At 36.9% G+C, this 15,625-nt stretch overlaps 1 protein-coding gene across 1 annotated transcript in view; it reads right to left on the minus strand.

Moving 5' to 3' along the window:
* fstl4 (follistatin-like 4) overlaps positions 1-15,625 on the minus strand; it is a 208,942-nt gene that overhangs the window by 18,284 nt on the left and 175,033 nt on the right. The window contains exons 9-12 of the mRNA XM_084940729.1: positions 13,884-14,045; positions 7,536-7,670; positions 4,086-4,112; positions 2,434-2,552 (exon numbers count right to left, since the gene is read on the minus strand). Coding sequence (XP_084796855.1) covers positions 2,434-2,552; positions 4,086-4,112; positions 7,536-7,670; positions 13,884-14,045 — 443 coding nt within the window. The remainder of the gene's footprint in view (positions 1-2,433; positions 2,553-4,085; positions 4,113-7,535; positions 7,671-13,883; positions 14,046-15,625) is intronic.

Below are 15,625 nucleotides of genomic sequence, written 5' to 3' on the forward strand. Positions count from 1 at the left end.
GAGCTGTTGACTAATGGACATGAGTAATCCTATTACGTTTAGTCAGTTGAGGAGTCATCCAATGACATCAGAGAGGGAGGAGGAGGAAGGATGGCCTCGATCTAGGTGGTAATTTCATACTGGAATGAAATGAAGAACTACAGAATGGACTTAAAAAAATGGAATAAATTAATTAAATAATTACAATATATCTTAAATATAACTTACTTTTTATAATTTGGCTTGACTATATACTTACTGACATAGTTTACTAAAAAATGAGCATCTATATTGAACAGCATGCAAAGCTAAATGGCATTTTGAATTTAGAATCGATGATTAGTGTTAATCCACTGCTTGTCATTTTAAGTTATACAATTCAAGGTTTTATCCACGAGATTTCTGGTGAGCTGTTTGGGAATAGGATGTAGACTGGCTGGCCACTTTGTTAGGTACACTTGTTCAACTGCTCAATAATACAAATACTGAATCAGCCAATCACATGACAGTAAGTCAGTGCAGGTAGGTATGTAGTTATTGCCAAGATGACCTGCTGAAGTTTAAACTGAGCATTAGAATGGGAATGAAATAGGATTTAACAGACTCTGAATGTGACATGATTGCTTGTGCCAGACAAGCAGGAGGATACTAGGGCTGAGTATCGTCACTGATTTCTAGAATCAAATCGATTCGGGGAAATTTTGCCTCAGACAGTCAGAAATATTGTAATTCTGATCACTTATCAGTACATATCCATATTTTTATATCTATAAAAACAAAGCTGACACTTATGAGACTTCATCAGAGGTGTACGCATTACAGCAGATGTCTTTGTGTCAAAGTAACAGAGAATAAAACACAGAAAAACATGAAGGAGATTTTCCTGGCCTGACTTTTTATAGCAGATAACTGCCTTAAAAATATTCTGCAGTAGAACAAAAACGAAAGAAAACCATTAATCAACATCTGAACATCACCTGATGCTGCTGAAGTGAAGCAGAGCAAAGTTACAGAGGTTTTATTAAAGACACAGCTAAGCATTTTGCAATTTTGCATAATTTTAAAAAGTAAAAAAAAAACAAAACAGTGGCCGACAGCGCTGTACACAACGGTAGACTTGTGCTTAATAATAAGCAAGTGAATAATGCAGAAAACAGAGATTTTTAGATGGGAAACTATTCCTGAGAGAGAGAGACAGAGAGCTCTGCAGGAAATGTGATTTTATTGTGGAATAAAATAGAAAAAGTAAGAGGGAATTCATGACGATGCTTATGTGAAGCGAAATGTGAAGCATAGTTTGGATCTTCTTTTGCTGCTGGTTCAGTCAATATTGTTTGGAGAGAGATAAAAACTGCAGCTTCAGAATCCAGCGCAAAAAAAGACGTAAACACAGTTGTTGAAATTTTGGGAGGTTTAACCTGAGATTCTGGCGTTTCGGGCAAAATACATTTATATTTAAAAATTGATTCAGGATTTTAATGAATCAATATCACATTATCCAAGCGATAAATCGATAATCAAAACCCACCCCTAGAGGATACATCTGCAGCAACTACACAATGCTGTTGTGTAAGTAAATAAGTAAATGCTTATTAGCTACATGTAAATCCAACACATTTTTAGAAAAATATAATATTAAATATCTTATTGAAGTATCACACATGAAAGTCTGTAATAAAAAAAAAGGCAAGGCTGTTAATCCAAACCAAACCCTGCCCTGAGTTTCTAGTGGAGTGCTATCGAGTACAGATGGGTTACTAAGACCTGCATACTAGCCTTTAAGCTAACAAATCCACAGAATTAATGTTCTTTCTCACCAAATTTGCAAAGGGTTAGACATGTGGAGAAGGCGGGACCCTTTTACAGTGTGTGGGGTCCTCTCTCTTCAGTGGTCAAGTAAAAAAAAAAAAAAAAGTCACTGCTGCATTATGTTTTTATTTTGACAGCAGTTACAGAGATGTTTAGTTTGTTTGTTCTGTTTGATGTTTTTTCTGGTTTCAGAACAATGAAAGGGTATCCTGATTTACTCCCTATACTCAAAGATCTTGAAGTTAAAGGACAAAACGCCTGAGATTTTAAAAGATAATTACATGTTTCCCTTATATAAACACCTGGTACCTCATAGTCATTCTTTGTATTATGGTGTAAGAAACTAATACCTTTTTACTGACTGCGAGATACTTTTATGTTCTACCATGGCATGATGAATGCATGCCACACCTACTATAAAAAAGTGATGGGGAATACACTGAGTGGCATTCTTCTACCTTACCCGTAATTTGATTTTAAAACACATCTGCTCAGCAGTGACAAACACCACCATCCTGAAATCTATTTAGTAAAATATAGAGGAAGCCTGAAACTCACCTATAGGTCACTCATTAGCAAATGGGCACTTTTTGTGTATTTTCTTCTTATTTAATTTATTCCATTATTAAATTCACATGCACTTACATAGGTAGCGACAATCCTCTCTGTCCGCTTCAAATGTCTCCGTATTTCACATTCACTAGGCTGAAGAAGAGTGATGCCCTCATCAGAAAACACGTAGAACATGTTTCCCACACTTAGCCCTAAAAGTCAAAACAAGCGGACAGGAAAACATATTGTCAAAATACTTTTTTTTTTTATAAAAAAAGGGAAGAAATACAAATTAAAAAAAATCCAGCTCCCATCTTTTCTGTCATTTGTGATTGGCATTTAAATTTTCCTGCCAGAGGAGACACAGCAAGACGCCAGTTAGCATGTTAGCATGGATGGGCAGTATGTGACTGCCAGCTGTTTGACAGCGCTTATAAAGGATCCTGTCAGCAACTTGTTCACAGTCTAATACAGCAAGAGACATAAATTAAAAACACAATTTTTCACATGTATTCTGCTAAGTCTAAACAGCAGCTAAAAACATAGCAAGGACTCAGCAATCCTATGTTCCCTAACCCTAACAAATTATTACTCCTTCACATATCATTATTCACACATATATACAGTGCTTAACAAATTTATTAGACCACCTAATAAATTAGAAGAAATTAATCAAGCATAAAGAAATCACTAAAATATTAAAGTCGTATCTTAATCAAAAAATAATAATGTGCTTTACTATTCTGTCTGCTTTTTGTGAAAACAGCAATTATGAAAAATTATAGAGCCCCAAAATAATTATAGTTTAGCAATAAATCTGTCAATTTTATCACTTTTTTTAACCATTACATAAACTTAAAGATAAAGAAAGAAACTGTGGCATAAACGTTTCAGTGGGTGGTGGTCTAATAAATGTGTTAAACACATTGCATTCATATATAAATGCAAGCTGTATGCAAAGACAAAAACTAGTGGTTGATATTGATTTGTTAGACTATTAGGATATTGCTTTTTGCACAAAAGTGCTGTGAGGTATCAGACCATTTGTATTGCCAAGCAATTTAAAAAATGAAACATAAACATGCAACATGAGTCATTAAAGCGGAAAAAAATATCTGCTCACTTACAACCCCCACTGTTAACAAGATACAAATACTTCAGTTCAAGAGCTTACACTGTATTCTAAACCACTCTGACTTCTTTTAGTCCTGTGGTGAACATACTTTGTAGCAATGTATACAAAAAAACCCAGATTTGATTCGTATTCTATTCTAAACCACAGTAAGTTTTTCAATGCGCTGCTACTCGAATGCACGTACTTGTGGTAATGCTGATGTGGTAATAATATTTATTCCATAAATACAGGATGGATTTATATACTGCTGAAAATCACAAGGCTAAATCACAAGGCTGTTTTTCTTGCAGCGACCATGCTGGGTCTGTGGTATTATTTGTAAAATACATAAAATCCCTGCTTCTGTGCAAATGTTTCCCTTAGGTATCCTGAAAAAAAATGTTAGAAAGCACACTAAGAAAAGGATGAAACACTTTGAGCATGCAAGGGAGGAAAACTTAAAGAAAAGTTTTGCTGGAAACAAAACAACTCTGAATCTTCTGGACAGCAGGGCAAACATCTTGGTAAGTCATAGCTAGCCAGCTGCAGGCCCTGCAGAGCAACAAACATGCACATCACATTTTCCTATTCACAAAAATGCAAAAGTGTTTTGAGAAGTGTTATGTATTACCTTCTTCTCTCCACAGAATGTTTGCAACTGCACAATCAGCCATTGAGCAAAAGGAAATGGAGAAAAAAAGGAGAAAAAAATATTATTCCAACCCAGCAAAATGTCTTCAGAAACAGGAGATAAGTTCTGTCATGCTATGTCGATCCAAAATACTATGTTTGACAGATACAAAATGCTCCTCACTACTGTTGACAGGTCATGCTTCCTCTTAGATCAAGACATCTTGACTCTTGTCTTCAGAGAAGACGTGGCATCAATTATTCTGTTTAATTTTCTCTGACCCAGGAGCTCTTTTTAGGTATTGCTAACATGTCAAATGATGCAACATAATGAAAGACTAAAATTTTACAGAGAGCTAAAGTATTTAATTTGATAGGTTAAACCTGCTTAAAACTGAGATTACTCCATAAAAAAATGTAGTACCTCATAAAACCTGCTTTTCCCTTTATTGAAACATTTTAGATGACCCCAAAGAGATTTTAGGCAAAGAAATATGATCAGCTTGCATATTTATGCATGAAATTGTCATAAATAACAAGAAAATGCACAGATTTCTGTCAAAGGACTTATGATATTGTCAGTCTCTCAAGACCCATTCAAAGCCATAAAACCCCCACTGAGTTCATATTACAAAGAGCTAATTTTGGACAAGTTAATTGTCCTAGATAAAGTATATTTGGACCCTAAACAGTTAATCTGCTGCCTTTCATTTGTCACTGACCTCACTATTTCCCTTGACAGTACCAACTGAAATGTTTAAATTGATTTAAACTCAATTTTATGGACTAACAAAAAGGTCAGTCTTAAGTGTTTCAGAAGTGTTCACAGAGATAAATGATCTTGCCTAAGGGATGGCAGTCTCAGAAGCACTTCATGTTGCAGCTCTGCTGTAAAGGCAAGATTGATAGATACCAGTCTGAGTGAAACACCTGACATTCCTTAAGTGCCCTGGTCAAAACTCAAAGACCATAAGATATTTGAGGGAAGACCTAAAGATGGCAGTTCACAGACGCCACCCATCTAACTTGATAGAGATTGATAGGTTGTGATAAGAAAGGAAGGACTAAGCCAACTGCAAACGTCCATAGACTTAGCCAAGAAGGCACAAAGCTGTAATGGCTACTGAAGCAGCCTCCCACAACTCTTATATTTGAGAGTCTGAATACTTTATTCTGTAGAATTTAGTTTTTAATTTTTAATACATTTGCAAAATGTTCTCAGTTTGTCATTATGGTATTTCAAGTACAGATTAATAGGAGAAAACAGCAATTTTGTTTATTAGGAACAAAAATAAAACTCTTTAAAGTGCTTGAAAAGCAAAAGTGGTCTGAAAATCTCACAGTGACTGCTTTGCTGTGTGTGTTCACAGAGGGGGATCTCTTAACTGCAGACATGATTATTTTGCTAATACTTCTGGTATATTGTTCCTGTTCCCGGATAGGCTGACTGAACTATTCCCCACGAGCAGGTCTTTACTTCAGTGAATCAACCTCAGGAAAACACATTACAGACAGACACAAACCTACATGCTACTCTATTCTTCTGGCGTGGAGTTTTTGATGTCTCCCATAAAATCTGTTGTTTCCTACTATAAAAAAGAATGGGGTCAAATAGGAGATTATTGTGCCTGACATTCATCTTTTATCCGTGCCACCCTGTCTCAGCAAACATCGTTGGCGATGTTTTCACAGTGTCTAGTCATTGCTGAAAAATAGTTTCAAAATGAAAGTTTGCAAAAATGTTACCACAACGTCAGTTTGAGTTATGTCTTCAATTTTAAGCTTAGACATCGTTGTTAGCTTTTCGAGTTAGAGAAGGTTTGTGCTTACTTATTATTTTCTACCTTCTTATCTTTTTTATTGATTAGAATAAAATGAGAAAACAAAATCACGTTATATGAACAGTTAGAAGAGATGAAACATCTCACCTTGAGTATGACTCAAAACCACAGCCTTTTGAGTTTCATTCGTCTAGTTACCCCACTGAGGTAATCAACTTCTTGTTAAAAAAATAAGAGCATTCATAAGTCTATGATATTGAAATCATGGACAGGGAAGGGATAATTGTAAGGATATGATGCCACAAATTAAAATTAGATGCACAAAACCATAAACAGCTTAAAAGTGGTGTTTATTAAAAACAGGGCTTAGTAATACTAGTCTGTCTCTTGTATTTGGACAGATGTTCTGTGGACATCTGTTCAGAGCCATCGACAACCCATATGTCACTGACTAATTACATATGGTTTGCAGTAATCTAGTCTTTACTGTACTTCTCACTTTAATGATGCTCTGATGCAACCTCTTCTCTATGTGGAAACAAAGTCAACACCCGTTTGTCTACGATTCAGTTTTTACTGTTGTTCACAATCAGTTTTGACCAGGGAGGTGATGTTGGGGTTTCAGCCATGTTTGCTTTGGTGTGGATACGACAGAGCTACATAGTGTTGTGGTTTGATCTTAATACTACTGTAAAAGAAATGTGGCTTTAAAGTGCAGCTGCTGAAATGCTGCTTCACTGTTGGTCTAATATGAATATGGTGATTCCTTCTTTATTTTTCTACCATCTGAAGGCATAGGGAATTGGCTCACTGTCAGCTGACATAAAGCAGTTTTGGTGCTTATTAGGTTCACCACTTACTGCATTAAAAATTTAGGAGATGCATGGAGCATTTGCTGTCGCTTGTCTGCACAGGACAAATTTGAGCAAGCTTATTTTTTTTAAATAATAGAGCTGTCCACATGTTGGTAAATGACTGTAATTTGTTTGTGCTATGTCTTTATTACATGTCTGAATTTTATTTCATTAAACATGATGATCTGACAATCGTTTATTGTGGATGATGTTAGTCTTGTTCTAGCCTAGTCTGTATAAATAGGTATCGCTGTGCTAACTTTGCTTAGATTTCTCAACGATTAGTAAGGGCACCATCAAAAAAAAAACCCAAAACTGTTCAAAATTAGCATTTTGCTCTCGTCAAAATCAAGCTCCTGCCTTTCCTTTCTATTGAACATTCAAAGAGGCAGCAGTATAGACAGTGCATCCAGGTGAAGGCAGGCTTGTAACTGTAAGCGCAATCAAAATGCTTTGTGAGCACAAAGACAATAAGAGTTCTTATCACGCCACCTGTCCAAGGCTTAAACAAGTAGAAAAGCTTAAAATCAAAATATACTTGGGTGCTGGCTTAAACAGCAGAGTCCTTTTCTTTTACAGTAACCTTGCAGGTAGTGGATCCACATGAGCAGCAGTGGGAGGCGAACAGGCAAGTTGACCAGTGTTGTTTCTGATCTCAGTGTCATCAGTACCTCAGTTCACCCTTCACAATACTTTCATGTCGGGAATGATTTTTTCCAAAATATTATTTTCTAAGCTTTTCTTTTAGAGTAACTCTTATCAATTCAAATATTGACTTCTTACATAAATAGTGAACTGTGACTCTGTAGGACTTACGAGTCTTCTTAGCCGAATCTTCAACAAACAGAGACGAGATGTCCTCATCCACTCCCACTTCATTCTTGGCAATGCACGTGTAAGCTCCTGTGTCCTCGTAGCGCACGCTGCCAATAAAGAGTTCACTACCGTTCGCTAAAGAGGAGAGGAAACAAAATCAAACAGGTATACACATTACTGATGCAAAGCTACTATACACTACAACCATATTCAGAGTGTTTATTTTTTTAAAACAAACTTTTAAATTTATTCAACAAATTCGACATCTCCACTGTGTTAAAATTCTGTGGTCGAATCATGAATATATGTGTGGTCGTGCATCTAACAGAAGCACAATGAACCAAACACAATAATAATGCAAGTAATGTGTCATCAAAGGTGCAGGGGAATAGAGACTAAAGACACCTGGGAGCTATAAAAAAAAAAACCCCACAGAGTTTGATCAATATTCTTGTGTCCACAGGCATTTTTTATCTCAATGAAATCAGAGACATTGTAGCTACATTGTAGCAGCATGTACAACTTGGTCAGACTCTCTTCTGGTCTATATCTGGTCGCTGTGGTTGATGAATACATTTAATAGTATTCAATCAAAATAATATAAATTTATTATCCCACTATCCAAAGATTTATACAACAGGTGTCCTAAATTAACAGTACTGGTTAGGGCAGGGCGATATGACCAAAAATATTTATCACGATATACATTTGAAAATTTGCGATGACGATATAACTGACGATATAATTGACACTAGACAAAATACTTTACAACTCCACAACTTTATTAGTGCAAAAAACAAACAAACATCAATGTATTTTACTTAAACAAGCAGCTGTTTTTTATGTGCATTAAAGTTATATAAAAATTTAACAGTGCAAATGCAAATTCCTTGCTGACAGTTTAACCAAAAGGCATTTCCAGTGGAAATTGGCTGACATTTCCTCAGCATAACCATGTTTAATATCCACAAAACTTAAAAAGAGGTTATACACACACAATACAGTAATATTATGTTGAAGCGCAGTACGTATCACTCCGCGAGGCTCCTGCCTACGATAGCCGTAATGCTACGACAATCCATCAAAATGCTGCGGGTTCGTAGCTTAGCAAAGTCGTACTAAAACATTTGACAGATTTTCGAGCGTCGTGTACCAAATAAAATCGTTTCGAGGTCAGTAAACACAACCAGAATTCATACATAAGGCACACGGGATTATAATCTGTCGATTTTCAGAAAAATCAAAGGATTGATTTTAAGTGTGCCAAATTTTCAAAAAAACACGGTAATAACGACGGCCTGCTAGCATGCGCTACCAAAAATAGTGCTTTGTTGTGTATCTGACGGATGAAAGCCAAACCAGTTCCACAGCACTGAAGTTGCAGCATTTTTACAAACCAGTTCTGGTTCATCCGTTTCATTCAACGATCTGCTTTCGCTCTTCTCATTCTCCATCGCCGCCATGCTTTTTCCGCCATGTGCGTATGAAAACAAAGGCACTGCGCATGCGGGTTTTACCCATATTCTATCGCAATATTTCATTTTCTAATCGTTGCCCAACATTATACCGGTATTACCGTGAACGGTATGATATGGCCCAGCCCTAGTACTAGTAACAACCAAAAATTTTTTTTTTACATTTCTGTAGTGGTAAATTAACCAGTATGCACAATCTCATAATTATATTTTATATTGCTAATATATAATTATTGTTGAATTTTCAAATTTATTGTTTAAAAAAAGTTTAATAAAAGTAAAGCACATTGCTATTTATTTTAATTAAGATACCTAATTATAGTATTTACTATAATAGTTTTACTGGTTGTATGCTGCTGCACATACATGAGTTACAGTTTTGTCCCATAGATACTGTGCAGCACAACACTGTTGCTCTCAAGTTTCAGAATCATATTCTGAATCGATAGCGACAGGTGATGCTGGTGACGTTTAGAGACAAAAGTCAACATCAGAGGTGAGCTCTCTGATGTTTGCTGTGGCATGCTGTAGCTTTGTGATCTAGAGCTGCTCTCTGATCCTTCCTGTAGTACTTCATTGATCACACGAGGGGAATTTGTCACAGTGGAGCTCTTACAATCCAGGATGTATAAAAACATTAAAGCAAGCTTTCATTTTCACCCCTTTCTATACATCACCTGACATAACATTTAGATAACATCAAACATAGGCACCATCATTTTTCCTCACATATACAGGATATCATGTGTTCCACCTGCTAAAACTTAAAGCATTTTTAATGGAGGTCTTTCTATAGAATCCATAAACAACAATGCCGCACACAGCTTGTTAAAAAAAAGAGAAAAAAAACCAATTGTTCTTCATCTTAACCTTCTAATTCATGCCCAGTGGGTTAGGAAAAAAAACAACACAGACATTGATGCAAAGCTTTTCACATTACTGAAATGTCTTTTGGATTCTGATAATAATTCTCTTTTATCGGAGGAAATGCGTGCAACGCTTTGAAGTGAGAGTGCCTTAAAGCACTTCTAACGTCTCATGGAATGAGACAGCACTTTAATTACTTCTAATTCATACTGATGTTCTGATCAATTCTTATTAAAAACCACTGAATCAAGCACTTAAATGAGTGTTTATATCCTCTGCATGTTTGCAGCGCCTGTGATGATGTGACTGGTTTTGTCTTAAGCTGAAGCGATCTCATTTTCTTAAACGGCTCCCCGCAGGATTACTGCATAGGTGAACAGGACATGTCACCTGACTCAGCAGCTCCTGTTAGCTTTATTGGGCTTTAAAGCACCTTTTAACTCACTGTTGTATTACATTTTTGCACACCACAAGTGAACTGCTCGACCTCAAGTAAGAAAGAGTAAATTAAAAAAGGTTACATGACACGAGAGAGGCTGCACAGACACACAGTGATAGCAATTCATCAGTGGTCTCACTTAATGTGTTATCGGCTTCCATTGTGATGCTCTGTAGCCTTATAATTGCTACTAAACAATTCAGATATATTTTTCAATTCAGTGACCACAAATGCAGCTTAAGTTAATAAGCTACCCTTGACCAACAAGGTAGGTGGTACAGAAATATATTGCCCCCCCCCAACACACACACACACACACACACACACTCCAAAAAAAGAGAAAAAACAATCCACTGATTCTTCTGGGTCAGAGGAATTATCTGTAATCTCACATGTTGAGATTTCCCTGCGTTTCCTGTTTGATAACAAACTAAATGACAGAAAATATGAGGCAGTGTTCTAACAGTGTTTTCAGCACTGCAGTACTTCCTTTACAGTTCTACTGTGGCTCGCAATCAATACTTTTTACTATCAGCTGTCAGTGCGTTGTTCAAATTTTACAGAAACCTATGAAAAAAATGAGGATAGGGGCAAGACTTTATATTATCTTTATTAAACTCCCATCAATACAAGTGCGTTGTGGAAATAAAATGGTGAATTACTCTTCCTGTGCTTTGATCACTTCCTCCCCAACCACGGCCAGATTGAAAAAAAAGGAACTCTGCGCTACATAATTTGCTTTTCCATGCTATTCTTTTCACTTACCTAGATGTTGTTTATTGAATAAGTACAAATGATCACTTTAAATAGGGCTGCTGCCCCTTTCTGCTGCCCATATTAGTTGGTAAATCTGAAACAGCAGCTACTGCAGTGTTTATACGGTGGTGAACGTTGCAGAACCTCCTTGTTTGAGTGTCTAAGGGTTGATAACAGGCTATTACCATAGGTAATGACCCACACACAGCCAATAAACTTTCCTTTAATGAGAACTAGGCCGTAAAAAGGGAAGTTGTGCTTCCTCTCTCTGATATTGAGAGTGTATCATAAAACAAAAAAGCCTTCTTGCCCAAATAAGTTGTTGCCGTCTTCTGTCACACAGTGTATTTCTTTTTATCTTCAATCTCCCATCTCATTCACCATCTAATAATGAGTATGTTTACATTGTCAGAGGAGCAAAAGGATGTAGTGAAAGAGGGCAGCTGAATTTCTTTTCAATCATGGTTTCATCACAGTGGTACAGAATGCAAATAAACTGAAAGTACATGAGAAATTATTACTGTGGACAAGTGGAACCACTGAGTTTTCAACAGGGGCGGAGCGTGGGGGTGGCTTACTGGGCTTAAGCCCGGGTTGTTTTGTCAGAAGCCCGGGGTCTTTTGGAGTGTAATTTTTTCATAGTTAGATGCCTGGCTGACAACTGTATAAAACAAAAAGTACACACAATATTCGAAGCACATAGTGCACACTGTGGGAATTTACGACTGTGCGTGAATCCCCCCTGATATTGGTATGATCCGAGCTCAGGCACTAAGCGACTGAGCGAGAGGGCGGGGCAGCTGCTGCCTGTGAGTGCGCTGTTGGAGAAACGGAGCCAGCCATACTAAGGGGAGCTTAAGTTTGACCAGGTACCAAAGCAAATCATTCGTACCGTACAAATAATGTAAATATGACGGTGTATCACGAAAGATTGATATCAAACTGATCACTTGACCAATATTACGTTACTTGCTCTTCAAGTGAATCAACAAATGGCGAAATGAAAAGCCGAACAAATGCTATTTTTTTTTTAGAGAGTCTTAGCTTACGTGTGTTTATTTCATATTTTCAGTTCTTACCCTCCCCGACTAAATAGGTTTCAGTTATGTACTGAAATATAAGAATGGACATTAGAGGGTTCTTTCAAAGAAAAAACTCAGGTAAATGTTATTTTATATATTATGCTTTGTATGTTGTTCAGTATATTTCTATGCAAAACAAGAGGGATTTCAGTACACAGCAGAATATTCACATTTGTAACCAGATATTTACATACACTTTAGGGAGAAAACATAAAACATTTTTACTGTACAACATCAATTTAGAGTAAACTTTTGTTTTAGATAAATATTGAAATATCTTTTGAATTAGTTAAATGTCAGAATAAAGAGAGACAGAGCTGTCTATTTTTTATCACTTTGATCAAATTTAGGAGTACATATACACTAAGTTTATTGTTAATTAATAAGAAAACTCCAGACGATTCCATTCTGAGCTGAAGAAGCTTCTGATAGGTTAGTAGAGTCCATGTGAGTAAATTGGTGGCACAGCTGTGGATGCATATAAGGCAAAACACAGAGCCTGTTTCTTTGAAATGGGAAAATCAAGAGATGTCAACCAAAACACCAGAAAAAGAACTGTGGAGCTCCATAAGTGTGGCTCAATTTTGAATACAATTTGGTGCCATTTGCAATTAAGAAATACAGATAGTTTCTCTCTTTACTCTTAAAGTTAACAAATATGTTTTTTATATTTATCAATCTAAAAAAATAAACATTTAGTCTGATTTGATGTTACAATTAAAAAAGTGTTTGTGTTTTGATCTGAAGAGTTTGTAAATATCTGGTTTCAACTGTATATTTGATGATTGTCAGCACAAACAGGGAGAGAGAGGAACAGAGAGGGAGATGGAGAATGAGGACAGAACAGAGATGGAACAAGAGCAGGTGAGACACACATGTTAGTCAAATGGTTGTTTACCAAAAGTATCACCGTATCATAGGTCCTCATGTATCTTGTACCTAGTGTTTCTTTTTAGGTTTGCTATTTTTCAAATTCTACATTTATTAAGTTATGCAGGCTTGTTTGCACAACAAGGCTAAATAATTATATAAACTTTTCTCAATCTAAATAGTGGACTTTGGTAGAATTAAAAAAACAAGTGTAGTGCAGGTATATGATGATTTTTAGTGCTACTATCATCTAGTTCTGATTCTGGTTCTGTCTTGGTTAAGTCCTCAGTAGTCCTGATTTTGAACTGTTGTAGTCCTGTTTTAATTCCGGATCAGTTCTGGGTCTGGTTGAATTGGGGTTTAGTCCTCGTGTCTTGATACAGCCCCGACTTTGTTCTGCCTTGCTGCTTAATTAAAAAACTAGTTTAAGGTGTCCTGCACATGTGATATATATTTTTCCCTATATGAAGTCATTCTTTTTTGAACAAAACTCAAAACAGAGCCTATTAATCTTTCAGTCATTTCTAACCCCCCCCCCCCCCCCCCCCAAAAAAAAAAAAAAAAATCCCACATGCATACTACCTTTTAGGGCTAAGCCCCGGGTGTTTCAAATGTCTGGCTCCGCCTCTGGTTTTCAATAAAAAAAAGTTGCTTATATAAAATAGCAGCTTGAGTTTCAAGATTTGTTTTCATTAGTCTTATACATTGTGGTGGTTTATAAAGATTTATGCTTTTTCCATTGTACACTGTTGTTGCTGCGTATTGTGCACTTGGAAGAAATCGCTTTACCACCGAGCTGTGACACACAGAGTCCGCTAAAGCACAAAATATGCTGATAGCAAAACACTGCAAAACTCACCTATGAGAGAGAGCTGTTTGGAGGATCTGGGCTGCAGATCCATGCCATTCTTCAGCCAAAGGAGTTTGGGATTTGGGATGCCGTCGGCGTGGCAGTGGAGGCTGGCAGATACGCCGGGCTCCTGAGCCTGTGTCTCTGGATAGACCAGGATCACTGGAGGGACTGGACGCATATACACAAAACCAAAAATACAAATGGAAATAGTAAAGCGGCAAGTGAAAACATAATTACACACTGTTTCATTGGTAGACCGTAACTCCTGGGGAAATATAACACAAACACCCACACGCACAGTGGGCAGAGAGGAATTTGTCTCACCACAGCATGGAATATATTCACAAATAACAAGAATCCAAGAGCTCTGGGGCTGCTTTATTACAGCTTGAGTCCTGCAAGAAATAGATGTCGGACGTATGTGCCACTTACCACCTCCTTTGGAGAAAGAGCCGTAAATAGATGTGGAGAAATTGAGGAGGAAAAATGAAATATGAAGTAATAGTTTACATGAACAGGTAAGATGCTGTTTTCGGATTATTGTGCTTTGCACATTTTGCACCGTGGGCCAGCTGTCAAATTCTGACAGACCCTTCCTCCAGGAGCTTACTCACCTCTCCCATTCAGCTTTCCTCATTTTTTTAAATGTTACCCCTTATAGCTCTTTTTCTCTCCTGTTCCTGTGTTTAAAGTGCTGTGCAAAAGTCTTGAGCCACCCTTTGGTTCTTTTCATTTTCAAAGAGCCAGACGTTCTTGTAATCTTTTAAAAAAGGCAAGTAACTCGAGGGATGAATCAGTGTTGTGTCTACGCATCCAGAAAATGTAGCCAAGAACCAGTTTTAAATGATATCTTTAGGCACTCTTGTTATTTTGCAGCCTGTGGTAAAAGAACATCATTTCTTTTGTTGAATCTATGAAAAATGACAAAGCAGTCTGACAGGAAAAAAGTAGTGTTTTTGGCCAATAAGGTAATTCAAATATCTAAATATTTGGCATATTTTGGCATGGCGTGTAGTGTGTCCTTACAACGCATTGAAGAATCATCTTCAGTAGATGATCAGTATCTGAAAGTCATGTTCTTAAGAAACATGAAAAAATTTCAGCAAAGACCTCACAAAGGACCCGACAGATGCATCTGGCCCTTCACTTGATCTCTTCACTGGTCGCCCATGCCTCTAGAACCTAGAAATGGTCTCAATGCTGTGTTTCAGGCAGTGGTGTTGGTGACCTTGTCAAGGTTAATGGAGTTACGAATATAGAAAATCTGCATCAGATTTTGATCCACCATACAATGGCATCTGGAAAGCATCTGATTACAATATCTTCTGTTTTTAAGCATGACAGTGATTCCAAACACACTGGCAATGCAGTAAAAGCATACATGGATAGGAAAACACACAGTGGAACAATACAAGTCATAGATTGACACAAAAGAACCAATTTCCAAACAGGAGGCTTTGAATGTCTTTTAAGAAGCCTGGAGAACAATTCCTAAAGACCTCCAAGTTTTGGTATTGACTTCCACGCTCTTTACAATTGTCCAAACTCTGTTTTTTGCCTTATATACTGTGTTTCCATGTATGTTTGCAGACGTTTGAATAAATCACCGAATCTCTGTGTTGTTTTCCTCACAAAGTATAAAGGTTAAAAAGAGTTTCTTGAGACTTTTGCACAGTATTGTTTGTCTACCTCAAATCCAACATTGTAATGACCTGCCTTATCATCCTACAAAACACACATATGATGAA

The sequence above is a fragment of the Perissodus microlepis genome, chromosome 10 (genome assembly GCF_051167445.1).
Source record: "Perissodus microlepis isolate ML-2025 ecotype Zambia chromosome 10, ASM5116744v1, whole genome shotgun sequence".
Taxonomy (NCBI): Eukaryota; Metazoa; Chordata; class Actinopteri; order Cichliformes; family Cichlidae; genus Perissodus; species Perissodus microlepis.